We start from the raw sequence: 23,314 nt of genomic DNA, 5'->3' as shown, positions 1-23,314 counted from the left end.
CTGTAGGATCACTGTGAGCTGGAATCTACTCTACTTAAAGGGAAGGTAGTGGTGGATGTTTTTAGCGTAGTATACTGTAATAAAATTTAGTTGGCTAAATAAAAGCAGGCAAATAACATTGTATCTGTGATTTAGGAAAGCAACTCTGGTTATATGGAGAATTGTTAATCAAGACTGTTTGGTTATAAGTGAGAGAAATACAACTCAAACTGGCTTAAACACAAAAAGAAATTTATTGGTCAGGCAGTAGGGATGGTCAGGCAGAGCTAGATCCAGGACTTGGTGACATGGGGTTCCCCTACCCCCTTTTCAGACTTTGTCCCTTTTTTCTCTGCACTTGCAGGCAGTTCAGTTTACATTGTCCTTATTACTCACAATCCCAAAGGAAAACAGAGTGTTCTTCCTGATAGCCTTGGTAGGAAAAGTCCTGAGGAATACCCTAAATGGTCTAGCTTTGGTCATTTGCTCATCCCTGAACTAGACATGTGGCTAGGGGTAGGTGATACTCTGGCCAGGCCTGGGTGTCTTGTGTGTTTCTGGACCAGAGGCACTCCCTAAAGGAAGGAAAAGAACCTATGTCTGTTTGTGAAAGAACCTATGTCTGCTACAAGGATGGACAGAAATGGAGAAGCTCAGAGTTGAGAGACCAGTTAGGAAGCAGTTATGATAGCTCAGGTAAGGGCTTAAGTGGGTCAGAGCTAGGTCACTGTGAGGGAGGAGAATTAAGGAAGATTTTAGGTAAAATGCTTAGGACTCAGGGAAGACTTCTAGATAATTCATTTTGTGTTTTTGGCTACTACATATGGTGATGCCATTACTATTAACCAACATGGGAATTATGGAAAAAAATCTCTTTGAGGGAGTGGACTAGAGATAATATATCTTGACATGCTGAGTCTGAGATAATACAGAATATACAGGCAGAATGGCTCATTAAGCATTTAGAAGTAGTAATTGGAGGTTAGGAGTGGAAATACAGACTCAGAATTATCATATAGATGGTTAATGTTATATAAATAGATGAGATTGTCCAGGAAGAAATTATAAGCTGAGAGGAAGAACCACACACTAAGGAGAAAGCCAGTATTTTTAAGTATGGGTGATAGAAGAAAAACCAAAAAACCCCATTGTCGTTGAGTTGATTACGACTCATAGTGACCCTGTAGGACAGAGTAGAACTGCCCCATAGGGTTTCGAACTGCTAACCTTTTGGTTAGTAGCTGAGCTCTTAACCACTATGCCACCAGGGCTCCTGTAGTGAAAGGGGCCAAAAAAGAAGATTTATAAAAATAGGCAAAAATTTTATGGAAGCCACAAGAAGAGAGTTTAATAAAGGTTATTGCTATCAAATATTGTAGAGTAGTTGAGAAAAAATGGATATTGTGCAGTTTTGATCATCATAGGTGACCTTAGAGCAGTTTCAGTTGAGTGGTAGGTATGGAAGCCAGATTGCAGTAGGTTGAAACAAATGAAAAATGGAATGGTATCTTGATAGGGAGGCAGGAAAGTTTTTCTGTAGGCCAAGAGGAAGGAACAGAGACAGCAGTGAGGGATAAATCAAAACTATACGAGAAAGGACTTGGAATTAATAAAGTCTCTAAGAAGATAAAGATATTTGGAATGCCCTTACTTTTTCTTCTGCCACTAGAGGCTCTTCTCATCAGACTATAAAGTCATTGAGGTTTGGTACCTGGCATATAAGAAGTGTTTAATAAATGACTGTTGAGTGAATGAAAGATTCTCAGAGGGAAGAACTTGAAAGTACAAATATGTGTGGAGGTAAAACAGAAGGAAGTTGAAGGAATTCATATTTGTTGTCTTCTTTCTTTCTGAAGTAGCGTGCTAGAGGGTAATGCCTCACTTACCTTAAAGCATTGCCCTATGGGAGAATAGATGTAAAAATACTCTTTAAACTATGGACTCTCTGGTGGCGCAAACAGTTAAGTGCTGTACTGCTAGCTGAAAGGTTGGTGGTTCAAACCCACCCAGAGGTACCTTGGAAGATAGCCCTGGTGATCTGCTTTCAAAAGGTCACAGCCTTAAAAACCCTGTGAAACAGTTTTAGTCTGCACACATGGGGTCGCCATGAGTCAGAATCGACTTGATGGTAACCAACAACACTGAAACAGATGGAAGGGAGTGATACTTTTTATTTTTGGCGTCTGAATTTTGAAAGGGGCTTGAAATCAGATGATTTTTGGTTTCTCACCAACTTAGAAATCTTATTTAACGCTTTGACAACTGGTCTTTTAGATTCGCTTGGTTGTGTGACGTGTAGGAAGAGATAGGCTTTAGAGGCAGATGGGCCTGGGTTAGAATCCAGTTCTCTCCACTTCTTAGCTGTGTGATTTCTAGTGTTCATTTGTCCAGTTCAGATTAAAAACTACTTTGCAGAAATGTTGTTACAACTAAATGAGTGCACATAAAGAAAACCACCATGGTAGATATTCAGCTTACTGGTATGTTTATCCTTTCCCCATATCAGCAGCCAAAATAGATAAAATAATGCTAGATAAAAGTACTCTTACTTTGAACTAGATTTTATTTTCTCACTATTTATATTATTCAGCGATCCTAGTTCTTATCTCTAGAATAGTATAATTTGTTATTTATTCACAATGACAGCCCTTCACGTATTTTAAAGCTGTCATGCTCTCTCTGACTCTTTTTCAGACCAAATTCTTCAGCTTCATCAGCCCTTATGACATGATTTCTAGATCCATCATCATCCTGGCTGCCCTCAAATGTGTTCTAGTCTTATCTATCACTCTAGAAGAGATCTGCCCAGAGTGTAGTAATTAATTAGCCTGGCTTTTCATAGAGTTACAAAATGAAATTGATAGGAATTCATAGGAAACTTTACAGAGATAGAAATTTTAATTCATCAAAATTAAGGTGTAATTTTATTATTTCATATTCTAAAGTATACTGTTCTCATATGTTTGATATTTTTCTTGTTATGTTAGTGTCATTTACCGAATGATTCCCTTTAGTTTGCTTTAAGATGAATTACTGATTACTGATATTTTTACCTTTTAAAAATAAACGTCTAGAGCTCTCGAAGTGTCTTCTGCTACTAGTGTGTGTGATTAATTCATCATGGTGGGAGAATTAAATTACTGAAAAAAAAAACTGCCATGGTTTAGTTTTTCTATGTAATATTTAGCATAATGTTGGTTGCCACTTCACTGGCTGTGACCCTTGCAGGCTTACCCTCAGTTTTGTTTCGATGTTTACTTTTATTCTACATGACTTGGAGAAAATCCTGAATAGCATAAGCTAACAATGGTAATCCTACTCTGTTTAGTAGTGATAAATTAGGAGGGGACGTGTGATCCAAGCCTAGCCCTTCACATGTGAGAGAAAGTTGGTTTGGCAACTTCTGGGAAAGGCTTCCTTGTATTTAAAAAGGGAGACACAGGAGACTCCCCCTTCTGCTGAACATTAATATGTGTCTTTGATGCTATGCCTTGAACTATGGAAGGTATTTGTGACTTTGAAGGGAGTTACCCTAAGGCCCATGCTGAGACTGACAGAAGGAAAAGCTGGAAGGAGCTTGGGGCCTAGATGATAGCATTGAAAAACTGAATTAATCACCCTACCAAAAGCAAACAAACCAAGCCCAGTGCCGACTCATAGCAACCCCATGTGACAGAGTGAAACTGTCCCATAGGGTTTCCAAGACTGGGAATCTTTATAGAAGCAGACTGCCACATCTTTCTCCCACGGAGAAGCTAGTGGGTTTGAACCGCCAACCTTTCAGTTAGCAGCCAAGCGCTTTAACCACTGCGCCACCAGGGCTCCTTTAATCACCCTAGGCCCACCTTACTTCACTTGTTACTGCTTATGCTAATAAATTCCCTTATACTTTAAGGCATTCGAGTGTAACGTGCTGTTTTATAAAGCATTTTCAGTTTACGATAGCCCTAATATTAAAGAGCAAGTGTATTTAATATTCTAGTACACAGAAAAGTAGACACTTTGTAGAACGTTCATTAAGACAAAATAATAAGCTTTTTGATTTTAATAGCACATTAGAATTGTATCAGAAGTTCTGTAATAAAGTATTCTTACAGTACCAAATGTTCTGAATGTGGAAAAAAAAAAAATTTACAATACAATAATTAATAGCAGGTGTAACTACCCAGTTAGTTAGGAATGGGCAAGTTATCAGTTCTGACAGGGGTCCCTGTTTTCCACTTAAGAAGTTCAAAACTGACTACATATAATGGAATTGACACTGTTTTTCTCTGAAGTAACTAAATTATAAGCATGACTTCACAAGTTTGTTAAAGGCATCAAAATCTCTTTATGCAAAAAAATTCCTCACCTGAAACACACTTTCCTTCTTTGAACAATAGAAGTTACTGTATAAAATTATAGCACTCTTTGATAAACAGAACTAAAGAATATGAAAAATGCTCTAAACTGTGTGAGTCATCACTTTATTTTTAAAATAGTTACATTCAGTATTTTTGTTTCCACCCTTCTGCAGTTCAGAAAGATGTGAATCATTTTCTTTAGTATTTCCCAAACGATAGCTACTTTGAAACGGAAGTGGTACATGCAGTCCCAGTTTGTGTGAAATGACTAAGTGTACGCTTCAGCTACCAGTCTTACTGCACTTGTGGAATACCCCAGGCATCTCATGTAATTCTTGTTTATAAAGGTAAACATTGGGTAACCATAGCAACTTATTTTTAAATTGAAAATTTTCTCTCTTCAGCTTTTAAAGGACAGTAAGTTGATAACTACATTTACTTCAGTGTCACCACATTGTAGAAACTAGAATGAATTGCAAATAACCTTTCCTCAGTTTTTTTTAAGCAGCACAGAAATTCAACTTGGTTAAAATAAAAATCTTAGAATCTACTCATTTGTAATATTGGGCCTAAGTTGTCTTTTGATACAGTTGTTGACAGGTAATTTACTATGCGAATTATAATATAATTAGATTTCAGAGAATGTGTTTTTCCTGGGCCTGGTAGGACATAAGTCATATACCAGGGATGCCGCTCATCACGTAAATCTTCGCTAAACATTATACTAATAAGAGACAGGTCAAATAGGATATTTGAAAGCAACACGGCTTTAAAAGCAACAGAAACAATCTCTGATTCCAACTGATCTTCAATTCAGTCTGAATGATGAATGCTTTTGTTTAATTTCAAACTGCTTCTCAAGGTAATCAAAATTATGGAGAAAGTAACTTTAAAAATACTGTTTAAATATAGTACTGTGTATTTGATAGCAGGGTAGTTTTTCCTCCCTTTGACCCTTAGTTTGGACATATTAGGAATATTCTAGAAAACTACCTGTATTATTGTATTTTGCTTATTTAAAAAATTTTTTTTTTTTTGTTTTTTTGCTTATATGCTTTTCAAAGGAAATAATTCTTTCTCTCAAGACTCAAGTCTGAAAAATGGTCGTCTAAATATTGATTTAGACCTTAAGTTCTTTGGTATAACTCTTGAATCTGTACTCTTCCACAGAAAGCCCATTCTCATCCTAGCATAGCTGAAACTTGATGTTTTTGTAAGTACATGCTGTCCCAGAAGTCCTCTCAAGTGTTGGCTGTTGTTCCTTTGTTCACAGCCAGTGTATCTTGGCAATACCGATGCATGTGTGTTGAGGGGCGGTGATGGGAGTGTGGAGGAAAGGCCGCAGAGTCAGCATTCTTTTAGTCCCTCATTATAGCTCTTAAAATGTTACTAGGCCACCTACCTGTAAAAACCTTCCTTCTTTTGAGGCACATGGCATCTGACCAGTTGACCCTTATGTTTCTTGTTGCTTTTGTCTGTCAAATCTTACTTCCCAGTTCTAACATCTGGATTGTATTTGCCTCAGTCAAGTGATTTCATTGCCTTGTAGATGACATTTTGAACAGCATACAGCACAATTCTACCACCTCCACACCGGTGAGCCTCCATTCAACTCAAACCACCAGTTCCAGTGACCACATCTCACAAGTTGGCTCATCAACTGAAACTACCTTCACCTCTGTTTGTTTTTATTTAGCTTAGCCCCCATGAGCTATCACTCTTAACTCTCAACCCTCACTCCTATTTCTTTTCAACTTTATCCTTTCTCTTTTACCTGTTAACTTATCCCTATCAACCCTTCCTGTTTCAGAGGAAGAAGATTCCTTCTTCATAACTCAAGACAATTTTTCTATCTCTATTCAGTACCCCCTTTCTGTACCTTTTTGCTCTCCTTCATCAGTTATTCCCCTTCTTCCTCTTTCAGTTATTCCTCTTCTATCTTTCCTTTCTGAAAAACAAATTCTTTAGCCTTCAGCATGTTCATCTTGATCTTTAAAAGATCCTTTTTAACCTCTCCAGCAATTTTCCAATTTATCATTTCTTCACAGCAAACTTCTTGAATAAAGCTAATCTATGCTCACTGCCACCACTTGGCAGTATCTTCCTTTCGTGAATCAGCCTACTCTCATTGACAGAGAAAAGGAACGTCAACTTGAAAAATGTTAGTACTGAACACAACTTTAAAAATCATCCAATCATTTTCATTTTCTTCAACAGTAAAATGAAGGTACCTAAAGAAATGAAATAGTATGCTGGCAGACTTCTATTAACTTCAACTTATGAAACCTATCTGGAACCCTCTGTGTGAAGAAGTCCCTGAATAATGAAGAAAATGGTGCCCATGAAGGTCATGTGCTTTGTTCCGTGAGAAAATACATTGTTGCCCTCAAGCCTGGGTTAACATTGTAATAAAATTAGAGAGGGACATGTATGTGTTTTGAGGGTGGAGACAAAAAAGAGAGCTAGGACAGAAATATTTAGGAAATATTTAGGAAAAGTTACATTTGTGCAAATGTAGAAAACTCACATTTGTGCAAATTGTAACTGAGTAACTGAATTCTTAACTTTATTTCATTTTAATTAATATAAATTTTAAAACTCATACTTTAGTTATTGGAAAAATTTTGAATATATTTGGAGCAACTTGGGCACATGTATCTACTTTCTCAACTGTAAGTTCTATGAAGTCTAAATACAGATCAAATATTTCCAATGAAAATTTAATGTTCACATTGAGATAAGCTATAAGTGTAAAATACACAACAAACTTTGAAGACTTAGTAAAAAAAAAATGTAAAATGTCTGATAACTTTTTGTATTGGTTGCAAGTGGAAGTAGTAATATTTTGGATATATTAGTTTACAATAAATATTGTTAAAATTAATTTTACCTGTTTGTTTTTACATTTTTAAATATGATTACTAGAAAATTTAAAATTATTTATGTGGTTCACTTTATATTTCTATTAGACAGCACAAGTCTAAGCTTTGAATAACTGTTACTCATGCATCATAATATGTGATAGTTTTAAAGTTTCAGTTGTTTTCTCAAAAATATGATCGTCACAAGAGTGAGTTTTGGTAATAAATGTTCTAGCTAGTATACCATTAGTTTTTGAAAAATCATCTTTCTGATAAATCAAGGGAGGAAAAAAATAGCAACAATGAGGTTTATGGGTAGTTTTATAAAAGAGTATTTTTTGGAGAGTGGACAATTAAAAGATATCTTTATATGTCAGTCACAATAAATTTGTATGCTACAGTCTATCCCATGGTTGAATAGTGGCAGGTATAGTCTGTATACCTCTTGTTTAGACTTTGAATATATATTGCCTTTTAGTATCTTTTGTATTCTTGCCTTGTACTGCTTAGTTTTTCTCTTGCGTAGTGTTTTGTTGTTGTTAGTTGCTGTCAAGTCAATTTAGACTCCTAGTGACCCCGTGTGACAGAGTAGAACTGCCCCATAGGGTTTTCTAAGCCATAATCTTTACGGGAGCAGATTGTCAGGTCTTTCTCCCGCAGAGCTGCTGGGTGGTTCAAACTGCCAACCTTTCAGTTAGCAGCCAAGCACTTGTAGTACCCCATTTCGGCTGCATGAGGTTGTTGTTGAAGGTGGAAATGATATATGGATTATTTTGTAATCTCTTGGTGTGGTTTGTATGGTAGAGTGCAAATACGAATTTTAAATATTTAGTGAATCAGTGCTATAGTATTTTGGTGAATGTTTTAAAAATAAGATATTTTGGCACAAGGTTAATTATTTCAGTATGTTGGACTTTGAGTAGAATTGGGCTGCGTTTCACCACCCTTTATGAACATTTTTATACCCACCTAGAATGAGGCAACTTTAGGATATTTTAATATTTCGTATTCAAATCATGAAGGTAGGTGCTAAGATACGGGTTTTAGATTAAGATTTGAAACAGACTTTTAGAGCTTGAAAGGGACCTTAAATATGATCTAAAAAGTAACAATCCTCATTATATGAATTTGGAAACTAAAGAAGACCCAAATTGTTCAACCTGTAGTAAACACTAGTTGCTTAAGTTAAAAACCTGAGAGTTGTTTGCAATTACTACTTTCTCCCTCATCCCTACATCCAGTCTGTTAACGTGTCCTATATATTCTATTTCTAAAATGTATCTTGATCTTCATCTGCATCTCCAGTATTGAGTTCAAATCGCCAGTCTTTTGGATTACTGCAGTTGTCTTCTAACTAGTCCTGTGGCTTCCATTCTTATACCCCTTCAATCCATTCTCACACTGAAGCCACATAATCAAAAGCATAAAGCAGATCATGTGACTGCCTTGCTAAAAAATCTTTAATGAGTTTTCAATAACAACATAAAATACAAACTTTGTAACTTGGCTTACAAGGCCTCATATAACCCGGCCCTACCTATTTCTGCAACTACACCTTCTGCCATTGTCTCTCATGATTGCTTCCTCCAGCCACATGAGCCTTCCTTTAGTTTCTTTTCCAGATTTTTTTCCTTGTAGAGTATATCACAGTTTGCAGTTATATAGTATGTATTTGTGTGTAATCTCCATTAGAATTTATGACTCTTTATTCATAATTTTGTTTCATCAGCCTACCACAAAGCCTGGCACATAGTAGATGATGAATAAATACTAGATGGATGGATGATTGGGAAGTGGGTGAGTGATTGACTGGATGTTACTGAGCCTCTGTTTCCCATCTATAAATTGGATAATAGTACCCACTAATAATGGTTGAAGATTCAGGGTGAATGTTTGTGATAAATGTTTGTTTTCTTCTCCTTCTGCTGATTTTCCTTTGCTTAAGCATGATAATATAGCAAACTGCTTTCCAAGCCCATTACTAGTCAGTTATTGTTTCTGTCACAGTTTGTTGCGACTAGTGTCTGTAATCCATTTTATTTATTGAAAGTTTAAGTGATTATACCTTACTAGAGTATGGGTGGTGGAAGAACAGGACTAGAAGGATATATGCCCACTGATTGATAGTTAATGAAAGAATAAGATTATCAGTTAGTGTTAGGTTCAGCTCCAAATATCAGAGACTGACAGTCACAGTGACTTAGTTAAAAAAAGAAAAAAATCATTCACATCAGAGAAAGAAATGCTCATGTAACAAAATAGGAACAAAAGAATAGTCTTTAAGGGCCTTAAGTTTTTCACTAGTAAAATGAAGGTTTAAGCCAGCTTTACCAGTATGTGAGTCTGTGAACAGTAAGAGTAAGCTCTATTAATAGGATACATTTTAGTATAAAGAAAGGAAAGATTATGACATTGTCAGAGTTGAAATTGTTGGTGTATTAAAAACTTAATCTAACTAATTTGACTTTAAAAGGAACCACCTAAAGAAAAACCACATCCCCTTGCTATTTCCCTAACTGGGGAAAAAAAAAGTTAACAGTTTGCACAATTTTTGTCAGTAATTTTTCATCAGAAGTACTTTCTCCATTCCTTATTTCTTACTTATGTACCTTTCTCCTTCTCCTTTAAGATGTGAGTTTCTTGAAGGTAGGGGCCTGTCTTATTCAGTAGAAGCTAACAAGATATAAAACAGTGTTGTATGGTGCTGCTAACTTAAATAATAAGAAATATTGAAGTGTTTAATTTTTTTTATTTATCTTTGGTTATATAATATATGGTGGACCATATATGGTGGACCTTTCTCTTTTTAGAGCCCTGATGGCATAGTGGTTAAGAGCTTGGCTGCTAACCAAAAGGTTGGCAGTTCAAATCTACCAGGTGCTCCTTAGTTCTACTCTGTCCGATAGGGTTGCTGTGAGTCGGAATCAACTTGATGGCAACACATGTTTTTTAAGAGAGTAAAATACAATGAATGTGGAAGAATGGAAGAAACCTGTGGTCCTGTTTCTTGTCTTAAGTTTACTTACTGCTCCCTCCCTTCCACCCCCCAATAACATTTTGGTAAACTCCTGTCTGGTTTCTGAGGTTCTGATTAGCCTTACAGGTACTAAGAGGATGGATGCTTGCATGCACCCTGTGTGTGGTTAGCCCTATATCTCCTCATTGGCTTCACAAGTGCCATCATTCAACTACTCCGAATATCCATAATAATAAGATTGTCTTGTTGAAACTTCACAGTAACACTGTGAAGTAGATTCTGTTGATGTCATTTAATACATTTTGAAGTGAGACACAGAGAGGTTAAGAAACTTGCTCAAGATCACACAGTTAGTGGGAATCTGGATCAGAATCCAGGCAGTTTGATTACAAAGTTTACATTGTCAATCACTTTGCTGTTACTTTATTTCTCCTCAGTAAAATCTCTGGGGATTATTATTCTAATTTTATAAGTATGAAGAAACTGAGGTTCAGGAAATTTAAATAGTTTGCCCAAGGACACAGCAAGTAAATGATGGAGTCAGAATTTGAACTCAAGATAGGCTGACTCCTGAGCCCATACTTTCAACTATATCATTGTTTTGTATCATATCAGCTTCTAAATTTAAGTTGCTCACTTACTAGGGATACGAAACTATTTATTACACCTTAATGCCTGTTTTTTCTCATTAAATATTTTGTCTTTATAATTCTGCCAGTCCATTCTATAGTCTTGTGACATAGTAGAATTCATTTCAGTGAAATTATTTCCAGGTGGAAGAAAGTAGAAGGAAACAGTATGTCTATAATACAGTCTCTGCCTTCAAGGAGCTTGCTTTGTGGTTGGGAAAGACCTAAGAACGGAAGTTGGCCTAGAACAAGAAACAGGATGTAGCTGCTTGAGTCTTAAGTAGGTGAATTTACGCACTAGCTACTTTGGAACAAGTTAAAATTGCCTGTGTAAAAAGAGGTTTAACTCAGGAGAGGGGAAAATACCCTGAAGATGGAATATAGAGTATTGTTACTATAACGGTTTCATTTTCAGGTATTAAGATATTTTTTATTCACCTTGTGGAGCTGGTTAATAGCATTTTTGTATGTCAAAATATTTGCATGCCTTTAATGTGGCTTAAAACCATTTTACATTTTAAGAACAACGATGAATCTGCAAAACATCTGGTAACATGGATGAATTTGGAAGGCATTATGCTGAGTGAAATTAGCCAGTTGCAAAAGGACAAGTATGAGACCACTATTATAAGAACTCAGAAAAAGGTTTAAACACAGAAGAAAACATTCTTTGATGATTACAAGGGTGGGGAGGGAGGGAGAGGGGTATTCACTAAGTAGATAGTAATAAGAACTAGTTTAGGTGAAGGGAGGGACAGCACACAATACAGGGGAAGTGAGTACAACTGAACTAAACCAAAAGCTAAGAAGTTTCCTGAATACAGCCAATCACTTTGAGGGACAGAGTAGCAGGGGCAGGGATCTGGGGACCATGGTTTCAGAGGACATATAGGTCAATTGGCATAACAAAGTTTATTAATAAAATGTTCTGCATCCCATTTTGGTGAGTGGCGTCTAGGGTCTTAAAAGCTAGCAAGCAACCATCTAAGATGCATCAATTGGTCCCAACCTACCTGGAGCAAAGGAGAATGAAGACCACCAAAGACACAAGGAAAATATTAGCCCAAGAGACATAAGGGGCCATATAAACCAGAGACTCCCATCAGCCTGAGACCAGAAGAACTAGATGATGCCTGGCTACCACCAGTGACCGCCCTGACAGGGAACACAACAGAGAGTCCCTGACGGAGCAGAAGGAAAAGTGGGGTGCAAAACTCAAATTCTAGTAAAAAGACCAGACTTAATGGTCTGATTGAGACTGGAGGGACCCCGGAAGACATGGCCTCGAGACTCTCCGTTAGCCCAGAACTGAAACCGTCCCTACACCAACTCTTCAGACAAAGATTAGACTGAACTAAAAGACATAAAAAGAGACTGCTTCTTAGCTCAAGTAGATACAAGAGACTGCATGGGCAGCTCCTGTCCAGAGGCGAGATGAGAAGGTGAAAAGGGATAGAGCTGGTTGAATGGACACGGGAAATCTCGGGTGGAAAGGAGGAGCGAGCTGTCACATTATAGGGAGAGCAACTAGGGTCATGTAACAGCGTGTGTATAAATTTTTGAATGAGAAACTGACTTAAACTGTAAACTTTCACTTAAAGCACAATAAATAAAACCATTTTACATTTTTAAAATACAACTATGTGAATTGTTAACATATTTTAGTACCTTTGTTCAGATATGTAGGGTTACAGGCTTTTTCATAGGTTGATATCCTATGGCTTTTAGTGGTTTTTATTAAATTTCTAAGATTCTTACATTATCAAATAACGCTGTTTTTTTCTTTTTCATGGTTTTGATAAGTAAACTGGCTTAATGCATAAGTTAAGACTAGCCCTGAAGTACCATTTAAAAATAACTTTTTGGAATATTATTGCAGTAAATAGTGTATTATTTCGTTACCTAAACTTTGCACAGCCATCATAGGTTACCTGTCTTTTAAGACCACTTTTATAAGCTATCAAAGATCTTGAGAGAGAGAGAGAGAGAGAGTGAGTGTGTGTGTGTGTGTGTGTGTACACAGTGAAAGCAGAATAGGAAAAACGTGTTTGGAGTTAGCACAGCTTTACTAATTTGCATTACTTTGAATAAAATAATTTCTGAGTCTGGTTTTTCCTCTATAATATGGGAATGTATCAAGGTTATGGAGCACATTAAATGAAATGTACAGCGCCTAGCATGTCATAAATGTTAAAAAAAAATAGCTATGTTTATTAATAAAAATATTCGATGGAAAAAAGAACACAGATTTAAAGGGGATGGTGGTATTTTCTTTGCAATTTTTCTGTTGGCAAATACCCCTATCATTAGGAACACTTACTCATAGTTTGGAGGAAATTCTTTTGTAGGGGAGAGAGATTTTTTTTTTTTGTGTGTGTGTGTGTGTGTTTATCTTATGCCCTTTTGACATACAGAGAATTCAGTACCAAGGACTTTAAACAGTTTCGTGTAGCTGTTTAACAGATTCGTAAGGCTTTATTCCATTTTCCAGATGGGAAGGTAGACTTACTTGATTTCTTCAGTTAAAATGCAAGTGATTTATAGAATTTTAGAGTTAGAATTTCTACATTATGGAATTTTTAATTTAAAAAAATATGAATTATTGAGTACATTCAACTAATTAAAATTGTTAGAAAATCATAAATTTCTTTTGTTTAAACTTTGTGTTTTTAGAAATAACATACATCTGGTAGATTAAAAATGATCTCAGTAAAAAAAAAATACAACCTTTACTTAGGTTTATGGTTTTTATATTCTAATAAAATATTCGTCTTCATCTCTAAATCTTTTTTCATGGGTTTACTGCAGACATGTTCTTATTGCAGCTGTCATTATAGGGTTAAACATTTACTGTGTTTGTAATATACGAAAGCAGTTAAGCTGTTTGGAATTGTTTACTTGCTAAAACCAGTGTTAGTCAGCAGAGGCAGTACACCAGATTTCCTTGTGGCTTTTAGTGGAAAATGTTAAAAGCGCACTCATTTTTCAGTTATAGAATTTTTCAGTTTGATCTGGATTAGTCACAGAACTGGCATGAGTCGTCTCATTGTGAAGGCTGTCCAAATGCACTATTTTTTTCTCCTGCTAGAGGAAGTTACATCCTGAGCAGTAGCTCAGATCTCTGGTAAGTGTAACATGTGAGCATTACTAGGCATTTCATCCTGCTGGTCTGCAGTCTTTGCTCTTCCGACTGTTGCTCAGTTGGAATGCTTCTGTGGAGCTGATCCTGAGGTTATATACATATTTTTAAAGGACCTACTTGTTCGGGGTGTTCATGCTGTTTTGCAAGATCATCTGAGGAATAGGAAAGCATCTGAAATCTACTGAAAAGGATAACTAAAGTGGTTTTCACAGTGGAAGGAAAAACTATTGGCACAGAGGCAGATGACTGACTAAAGTAGTTGGCTCAAAGAAGATGCACAGTCTGCTGTTTTTTCCTCTGAATGAAGACTGTTTAATGGAAGCTGTATTCGTGTGGAGATCGAAGGAAACACTGGAGTGATAAACTACTGCTTTTTTCCTTTTCTCCTCTCTATCTTTCTTTAAAGAAGAAGCCTGAAGCCATAATTTGAGCTGAGATGCCTTCTAATTCCTTCACAGACTGCTTATTCTATTAGGATTCTCCTCTAACACCGTTTCTGCCTGGTGCCTGTGCCCTTTTGCTGGAGCAGCCACAGACAACTGCCTGATGGAGAAAAGAATGAACGTTCTGCCTATCTTATGCTATCGATGGGAATAAAGCTATCTGTGTTTCTTCTATTATTTGGGAAGTGTGGATTAATCAAGCTCGTATTCTAGTACCAAGAGTCCTATTGTCTCCTGTGGTCTGACTCATCGTATGTAAATGTACTGCAGCTTTGCGATTAATGCGGAGTGGTGTTTTCTTCCCCTTTCTTTCTTTCCCAAACACAGAAAGAATTGTCAACCTCTAAGCTTCATGTTCAGGATTTGTGCTGAGCTCTAGGTACATTTTATTTTTTTCTGGATCCTATCTGCGTTAAACCAGTGAAGCCGAAGAAATGAAGACAAATTAGAAGTGGAAACAGAATAGTGAGATTTTTTTTTTAATTTTTCAATTCTAAGAAAGCCAGCTGCTGGTAACTGTATGACCTTGCAGGCAAGAGTGGGTATAGCTGTGATCATCTCTGTCTCAGCAGTTGTTTCTCATTTCATTTCTACATCATGTGGTGTTGTATCACCAAGAACAGTGACCTTTTTGTGCAAGTAAATTTCTGTTAGAGCAATATGACTATTTTGGCAGGGGAAAAATATTTTTAAGTGAGCTTGTACTGGACTCAGTTTTAGTTATTCACACGTTGATGTAAAATTTCTTTTAAGTATTACAGTAACTGAGCAGAAAATAATAGAATTTTGTTGTTTTTAGAAAATTACAAGTTATCTGGTCATAATTTTAAACTTCAGTTTTTCTAGTAGTACCTAGTAACTTAAAAAAAAAAAACCAGCTGCGCTGTTCACAGAGAATGTTTGTAAGTGTTGTACAGAAGAGGAGGAAAAACTGCTTGTGCTCTTCCAACTGTGACTTTTATCGTATAGCTTTGAATTTAGTATTTTAAGAGCGAATGAGTCGAGTGTGTATTGTTGTTTTGGAGGAGGTAGAAGATGAATCTCCTGCATTCATTTCTAAATTGCCACAGGAAAATAAATCCCTACATTCTCTACCTTCTGGAAATGTATTGGTAAGATATGAGAGTTTATATGTTTACTGTATGCTATTGAACTATTAGGGGGAATTTTATTTTTTAAGAGTAAACACGTTAGTTTCCAATAGTTTAATTAAAATCTAAATTAAAGCAGTATAGATGTATAACTATGATGCAGTATTACTTGTGTGTAAAATGCACACATTTCTGTTTTTACTTTTTTAGATGCTTAGATAACATTTCAGACTTTATTGTCTTAAAAAGAATTAAAAAAATAATTGGAAAAATAGTAGTTATGGTAACCACGTTTCTGTTTTCATCGTGTGGTTTTAGAAACTGCTGTAACAAGAATCAGGAGCTCTGCATGTTTTAAGAAAGCTTGACAACTACCAGCAACACTGAGGCATGGCCTTTTCTGTAATGGATTTTATGTATTTACATGCAAGACTTTATATGAAAAAGAACAAAATTCATCTTTAACTTTATTTTTAGTGCTGTTGTTAATGGCTTCTTTCACTAGTATAATATGATACCTTATCAGAGAGGCTATGTTGTCGATTAGGAAATTGTTATATTTAGACATGCGTGTGTTTGTCTCTTCACGCCATTCAGGTATATGTATTTTTTTGTTTTTTCTATAGCAGGTATTTTCATCAGCTGCCAAATTTGCTTTCTTGGGATTTATATCCTTATACATATAATGCTAACCCATGCAAGTTATTTTGATGCCCCAAACAGAACTTTTCAAAGGGGCCTTCCTCCATAGGCTTTAGCATGGGCTGGGAACTGCTTGTTTGAGAAATCGTATCCCACAAGTAGATACTGGGGTGTCATACTAGCATTTGGAAGACTTTGTTTTTACCATATGTGTAAATAAAAGGCTTCAACTTACAAGAAAGAAAATGAAATCTAACTGTGTTTGTTATACCACCTTATTTAGGTCAAACTGAGAGGACCTTTTTTTTTCTTTTGCTGTTGCTGTGTGCCATCGAGTCGATTTTGACTCATAGTAACCCTATAGGACAGAGTAGAACTGCCCCATTGGGTTTCCTAGATTGTAATCTTTATGGGAGCAGATCCCCAGGTCTTTCCTTTCTCAGAACAACTAAGGAGTTTGAACCGCTGACCTTTCAGTTAGCAGCTGCGCACTTAACCATTACTCTACCAGGGCAACTTTTTAAAAAAAACAACCTTTTTTTTCTAAGAGGAATCCTGTCCTTTGATATGATTTGGCTTCAGAAAACTTCTGTTTTATGTCAAAAAGTGATTATTGGTGCTACAGGGAAGAAAATTTTTAGATTTAGAAGTTGTGTAGAAATACCTTCAGAATCATCTACGTGGTAAGTGTGACTAATGTTTTTATTACTCTCTTATATTTCAGCCATCTCTGGTACAAGCTATATTTAATGGAGATCCTGATGAAGTTCGAGCACTAATATTTAAGAAAGAAGATGTTAACTTTCAGGTAAAATACTTCACTGATTTTAGCTTTTAAAATGATTTTTTAAAGCTTTTTCCTAGAATTGTGACTTTTATTTAAAAGACTTAAGAATTCTGTAACAGTTGTTTTAAATGAGGGCAGAAGAGCCTTGAGGCTAGAAGCCAGTGAGGGTCTTTTTTCTCCTAACATTTTACTTTGAAATTTTCCATACACAGAATACTCTGAATACCTGTATACCCCCTGCTTAGATTCAGCATTGATAATATTTTGCCATATTTTCTTTCTCACATTTACACAGATTATATACAGATATACATTATATATATATATTTTTTTTTTTTCCTTAGTTTTCTAAACCCCATTTGGAGGTATGCTGTAAACATCATGATACTTCATCCCTAAAAACGTCACTGTGCATTTCAGATCAGGATTCTTTTTGTAAATTTGAAATAAAAGACATTTCTATTAAATTTATTATGTATCTAATTGATTGTGAGGTCGAATTTTCTTTCTGTAAATAATCATGATGAGCATTTTACAAAGACTCTTAATTAATTTTTGCCTGATTGAGTCTCTCAGTAAAGAAAGACATTATTTGAAAAGTCCCCAGACTTAAAGATACAGTAGATATGGCTAATTTTCTCCTTTTATATATTTCTCCAGTGGCCAGTAATTAATTTATTAAGTTGAGGCTGAAAGTACACAATTTACTCTTGTAAGATCAAATTCATTGGTGTATATATTTTTACTGGAAACAAGTACACCTCTGAATTATGAGCTGGGGAGAAAAGTCATGATTCATTACTTTTGGGTAGCTATAACAGTACTAAAACTGACCTAGAAATGATTATAGGTCTAAGAAAATACCCTGTAAGCTCATCTTGAGCGGATATCTTCCCTATAATACCACTGTGACCACTTAATGTTGGATAGATATAAAAAGTGTTTACCTTATTTTTTAAATTTGGGTATCTTAATGGATTTGAATCTTCAGCTAAAATGGTTGATCTTAACGTTGGATACTAATCAAAATGCTATTGTTTACCGCCCCGCCCCCGCCTTAAACTTTTCTAAGTAAACTACCTTTAACTTTATATTTGGAAAATACATGCACTTGATTCAGGATTAGGAAACATGCACCTAATCAGGATTTATTTTAAGTGGAGCTCCTGATCACTTACCTAATTGAGGTGTCCTAGGGAATCTACTTTTCTTAGGATAGAAAATAACTAGGGATATGGATTTGTGAAAAGGAGGAAAGCAGGCCTTCTGTTCTGTTTTATTCTAGTTTTGTTTTTGTTTTTGGTAATACTAACAAATCTTGGTGAGAATTTTTGGATTATAAACCCATTTACCATGGCTAATTTCTCCATCATGACAAAGTCTCATTATAGTCAACACTGCTTGTTTCCTGTTATATTAATCAGAATTTCTGAAATAAAAAAAAAAATTATTCAGAGCCATTATTGGGAGCAGCAGTTTACTCTTCTGTGATGTCTTTGGGAGCTGTTGCGTATGAGTGACTGGTGTGTGACCACCTAACTTTTATGGTGTTTAGCTTTCACTTTTCTACTTAGAGATTCCTTTCTTTACTTGCTTTTAATCATCATTTTTTAACACATCCTAGCTTGTTTTCCTGTTCTGAAACTTAGGGCATAAGTAAAGGTTAGGTTAGTATCCCAAATCAGTAGGCCCTTTTTGCGGGTGACTCCTTGATGGTTGTATTCAGTGATAACATGGGTTTTGTGACAGATATTTTTATGGTTGCTTTTAGGCCTTCTCTTGTGACTCTTGGTTAATCATTGGGTGGTATTGTCATAATTTTAAGATTTGTTAAATAGTGCCTGTTTCTCTAATTTAAGATGATAAAATTTTCCTTTTTATATTTTGTCCTCTGATAAGGAGCTACTTGGAATTTTAAGAAGCAGGATGTGTGTGTAATAAAATTTACTGTTCTGACATAAAATCCACTGACTCTCAATAGGTAATATAAGATAAATGTCAGTGTAACAATGGTGTATTTCTAAAATCAATTTTTTGGGAATAACATCTGACTTTTTGAAACAGCTTACTCTTAAATGTTTTGAAGTTACTTTTATGTATTTTTAGAATGAGTGCAAGAATTCAGATTTGTTTGTATACTGTTAGACATTATATTGTTTTAAATCAGTTTCTTTAGTCACATCCTCAAGTTGTGAATATTGTGAACCACTAAACAGCATCTTAGTAACACAGCAAATTGATTTTTAACAAAACCCTAATTTAAAAAAATTACGCTTTCATATTATTTGATGTGAGAAGGAAGTTTTTATCTTCTCCTGTTATAGAAGATAGGTAAAATGTTTCACTAGAAAATACTGGAGTTTCTATTTGGAGGCTTTTGACCATGAGTATTGACTGCCTGACTATATAGACGTTTATTGCTTATGTAATGATTTAATACCTGGGTGATGCAAAGAGTTAATGCATTCCGCTGGTAACCAGAATGTTGGAGGTTCAAGTCTATCCAGCGGTGCCTTGACAGAAAGGCCTGCAATCTACTTCTGAAAAATCAGCCATTGAAAACCCTATGGAGCACAGTTCTACTCTCACACACATGCGTTTGCCAAGAGTTGGAACCGGCTCAGCGGCAGCTGGTTACTGATACATAATCCAGAGTGAAATGATTCTTAAGTTGATTACAACAGTAATGTCAGAAGTCTGAGTGAGCTTTCTCCTCACGGTAAAGAGATGAGTGCTGCATCATGTACTCATGATAACAACCAGAGAAACTGGAAAAGGGGACTCTCCCTATAAATTTACTTAAAAAAAAATGTATATGTATATACACACACACATACACATATATACGTATAGGAGATACATCTTTTCCAGAATCCCACAGAACTCCACCCTGAGGTCCCATTGGTTATGAGCCCATCCTAAACCAGTCCACCAGCAAAGTAGAATGGGATTAGCATGTTTACTTAGATCAATCATGGTTCATCACCTGGGGTAAGAAGGAAAAAGGGGAAATAGTTGATTCGGTAGAAACCCTAACAGAGGAAGATTATTGGTTGGCTAAAAGAAATTGAAAGATCAAACTTGGAAAAATAAAACTCACCTGGATGTAGAAGAAGCAGTGTAAACCAAAAAAGTGAAAACACAGTCAAATATGTTTCAAAAGTAGAGTGGTATACATAGTAAAGAACACTTGTACTCTAAGTTGAAGGACCTAGGTTCTCATATCTTCTTAGCCTTATTAGCTGTACAGCTTTGGCATATTCATTTCACTCCTTCAGGACTCACTTTTATTTTTTTGTAAAATGTGTGGGGTTACATTAATGACCTTCAGGTACTTTCCCTACCCCAAAATTTAAGGTGCTGTAAAAATTCTGAATGACCTTAACTGACCACCTGCGTTTGCCCAAAAGTCTTCATTTGTGTTTCTAGGTTTATGTGGCCTAAAAAAGAAAATTTTTAATGTCTTTCCTAGGATTTATTAGAGCCTAATACCATGTTGTAGAACCCAAATAATTAATCTGAAATATTAACAATACTGCATTTCAGAAGAAAAGTCTGACTCTTCTTCATAAGAAACTTATTTTCTACAAACAGAAGTTGTTTTTCTCTATCCAGAGTGATGCAAATTGGTGTTAACTATAGAATTTTATTTCTGAGATAGTGATATGCATAATTTTTTGAATGTTATTTGATTTAACTTACACAACCATCTTGTAAAGTTGGTAGGTTAACATTCCATCTTAAGATGACAAACTGAAACTCCAAAAGGTTAAACATTTCCAGGATCTGTAAGTTTAGCAGAACAGGAATTTGAACCTATATCAGACTGTCAGTAATTGGGAAAATATGAAAACAAATTGGAGAGAAGGCAGTACTTTGTCTATGCCAAATAGTGCCGTAAATTACTAATAGCTCAAAAGTGGATTTTTTTCCCCTAAAAGTTATATCTACGTTCTGTGGACTCCCACCTTTTAAGCTGTGATATAAATATGATCCTAATTTTCATGATACCAGGTGCTATTAAATTTTAGCATGCAAATGAGTGAACTTACGGGCCTCTTTTGGGGGAGAACAAAGGGGCTAGAATTCTTAGGACAAAGTAACCGAGAGGAGAGAGTGGTACAAGGAGAAAATCCCAGAATTCTACAGAATATCCTCCTCAAGGTTTTAGCTGGTGCTGACCAGTACTTGCGTGTAAGAGTAACTATCTTAGGCTGGTAAAAGAATAATCTGAAATGATTAGTGTTTCTCGACCTTCAAAAGATCTCACTCTATTTTTAAATACAACCGTTTTATTGACATATAATTCACATGCCATATAATTCACCCATTTAAAGTGTATAATTCAGTGGTTTTTGGTATATTCACAGAGTTGTGCAAGAGTCGCCACAGTTTTAGAACATTTTCATCACCCTGTACGCATTAGCAGCCATTCCTTATCCTCTCTCCCACCCCACTCTTAATTTCTTGCAGCCACTCATCTACCTTTGCCTCTATACCAAAAGAAAAAAGAAAAAAACTGTTGCTGCTGAGTCGATTCCGACTCATAGCAACCTATGGAACAGAGTAGAACTGACTGCCCCACAGGGTTCCAAGTCGCGGCTGGTGGATTCAAACTGCTGACCTTTTGGTTAGCAGCCTGACCTCTTAACTACTGTGCTGCCAGAGCTCTGATGCCTATTTTGGGTTTTTCATATAAATGGAATCATACAATATGTAGTATTTTGTGACTGGCTTCTTTCACTATCATAGTACTTTCAAGGTTCATCCATGTTGTAACGTGTCAGTACTTCATTTCTTTTTGTTGCCGAATAATACTTTAACTGCTAACCAAAAGGTCAGCAGTTCAAATCCATCAGCCACTCCTTGGAAACCCTACGGAGCAGTTCTACTTTGTCCTATAGAGTTGCTATGAGTTGGAATTGACTCGACAGCAATGGGTTTTGGTTTTGTTTTTTAATGGATATATTGTTGTTAGGTGCCATTGAGTTGTTCCAACTCATAGTGACCCTATATACAACAGAACGAAACACTGCCTGGTCCTGCACCATCCTCAGTCATTATGATTGAGCCTGTTGTTGCAGCCACAGTGTCAGTCCATCTTGTCAAGGGTCTTCCTCTTTTTCGCTAGCCCTCTACTTTACCAGGCATGATGTCCTTCTCCAGGGACTGATCCCTCCTGATAACGTGTCCAAAGTATGTGAGACATATTCTAGCTATCCTTGCTTCTAAGGTGCATTCTGGTTGTACTTTTTCCAAGACAGATTTATTTGTTCTTTTGGCAGTCCGCAGTATATTCAGTATTCTTCACCAACACCATAATTCAAAGGCGTCAGTTCTTCTGTCTTACTTATTCGTTATCCAGCTTTCACATGCATATGAGGCGATTGAAAACACCATGGCTTGGATCAGACACACCTTAGTTCTCAAAGTGCCATCTTGGCTTTTCGACACTTTAAAGAGGTCTTTTGCAACAGATCTGACTGATGCAGTACATCATTTGATTTCTGGACTGCAGCTTCCAGGAGTGTTGATTGTGGATCCAAGTAAAATGAAATCCTTGACAACTTCAGTCTTTTCTCCGTTTATTGTGATGTTGCTTATTGGTCCAGTTATGAGGATTTTTGTTTTCTTTATGTTGAGGTGTAATCCTTACTGAAGGCTGTAGTCTTTGATGTTCATCAGTAAGTGCTTCACGTCGTCTTCACTTTCAGCAAGCAAAGTTGTGTCATCTGCATGTCACAGGTTGTTTATGAGTCTTCCTCCAATTCTGATGTCCCGTTCTTCATATAGTCCAGCTTCTCACACTATTTGCTCAGCATACAGATTGAATAGGTATGGTGAAAAGATACAACCCTGATGCACACCGTTCCTGACTTTAAACCATGCAGTATCCCCTTGTTCTGTTCGAATGACTGCCTCTTGTTCTATGTATAGGTTCCTCATGAGCAGAACTAAGTGTTCTGGAATTCCCATTCTTCGCAGTGTTATATGTAATTTGTTATGATCCACACAGTTGAATGCCTTTGCATAGTCAGTAAAACACAGGTAAACATCTTTCTGGTATTCCCTGCTTTCAGCCAGGATCCATCTGACATCAGCAGTGATACCCCTCATTCCTCGTTCTCTTCTGAATCCAGCTTGAATTTCTGGCAGTTTTCTGTCAATATGCTGCTGCAGCCGCTTTTTTTTTTTAAATCGTTGTACTTAAATGAAGTTTACATTTCAAGGTAGTCTCCCATACAGATTTTTTTTTTAAACATACATTGTTATGAGACCCCAACCGCTCACCCCATTCTGCAACAGCACACTCCTCCCCTCCGCTCCTGATTCCCCATGAACATTCAACCAGCTCCTAACTCTCTCTGCCTTCCCATCTCACCTCTGGACAGAAGCTGCCCATTGGTCTAAGAGATACAT

At 36.3% G+C, this 23,314-nt stretch overlaps 1 protein-coding gene across 13 annotated transcripts in view; it reads left to right on the top strand.

Annotated features, from left to right (window-relative positions):
* The window catches only part of ANKRD28 (ankyrin repeat domain 28), a 202,345-nt gene that overhangs the window by 67,607 nt on the left and 111,424 nt on the right, over positions 1-23,314 (top strand). For 4 of the 13 annotated variants that reach the window (XM_023739519.1, XM_023739522.1, XM_023739521.1 and 1 more), the window contains one exon: positions 16,832-16,915. In XM_023739519.1, the coding sequence (XP_023595287.1) occupies positions 16,832-16,915 (84 nt within the window). Of the gene's footprint in view, positions 1-6,539; positions 6,687-8,912; positions 8,981-10,254; positions 11,070-12,325; positions 15,487-15,863; positions 16,063-16,831; positions 16,916-23,314 lie in introns of those variants that run through there. The other 9 variants (XM_023739523.1, XM_023739524.1, XM_023739527.1 and 6 more) reach the window with 9 other exon arrangements.

This window comes from Trichechus manatus, unplaced genomic scaffold, assembly GCF_000243295.1.
Source record: "Trichechus manatus latirostris isolate Lorelei unplaced genomic scaffold, TriManLat1.0 scaffold00136, whole genome shotgun sequence".
Lineage (NCBI taxonomy): Eukaryota > Metazoa > Chordata > Mammalia > Sirenia > Trichechidae > Trichechus > Trichechus manatus.
Note: the sequence above shows the minus strand (reverse complement) of the source record. Positions and strands in the feature narration are given on the sequence as shown.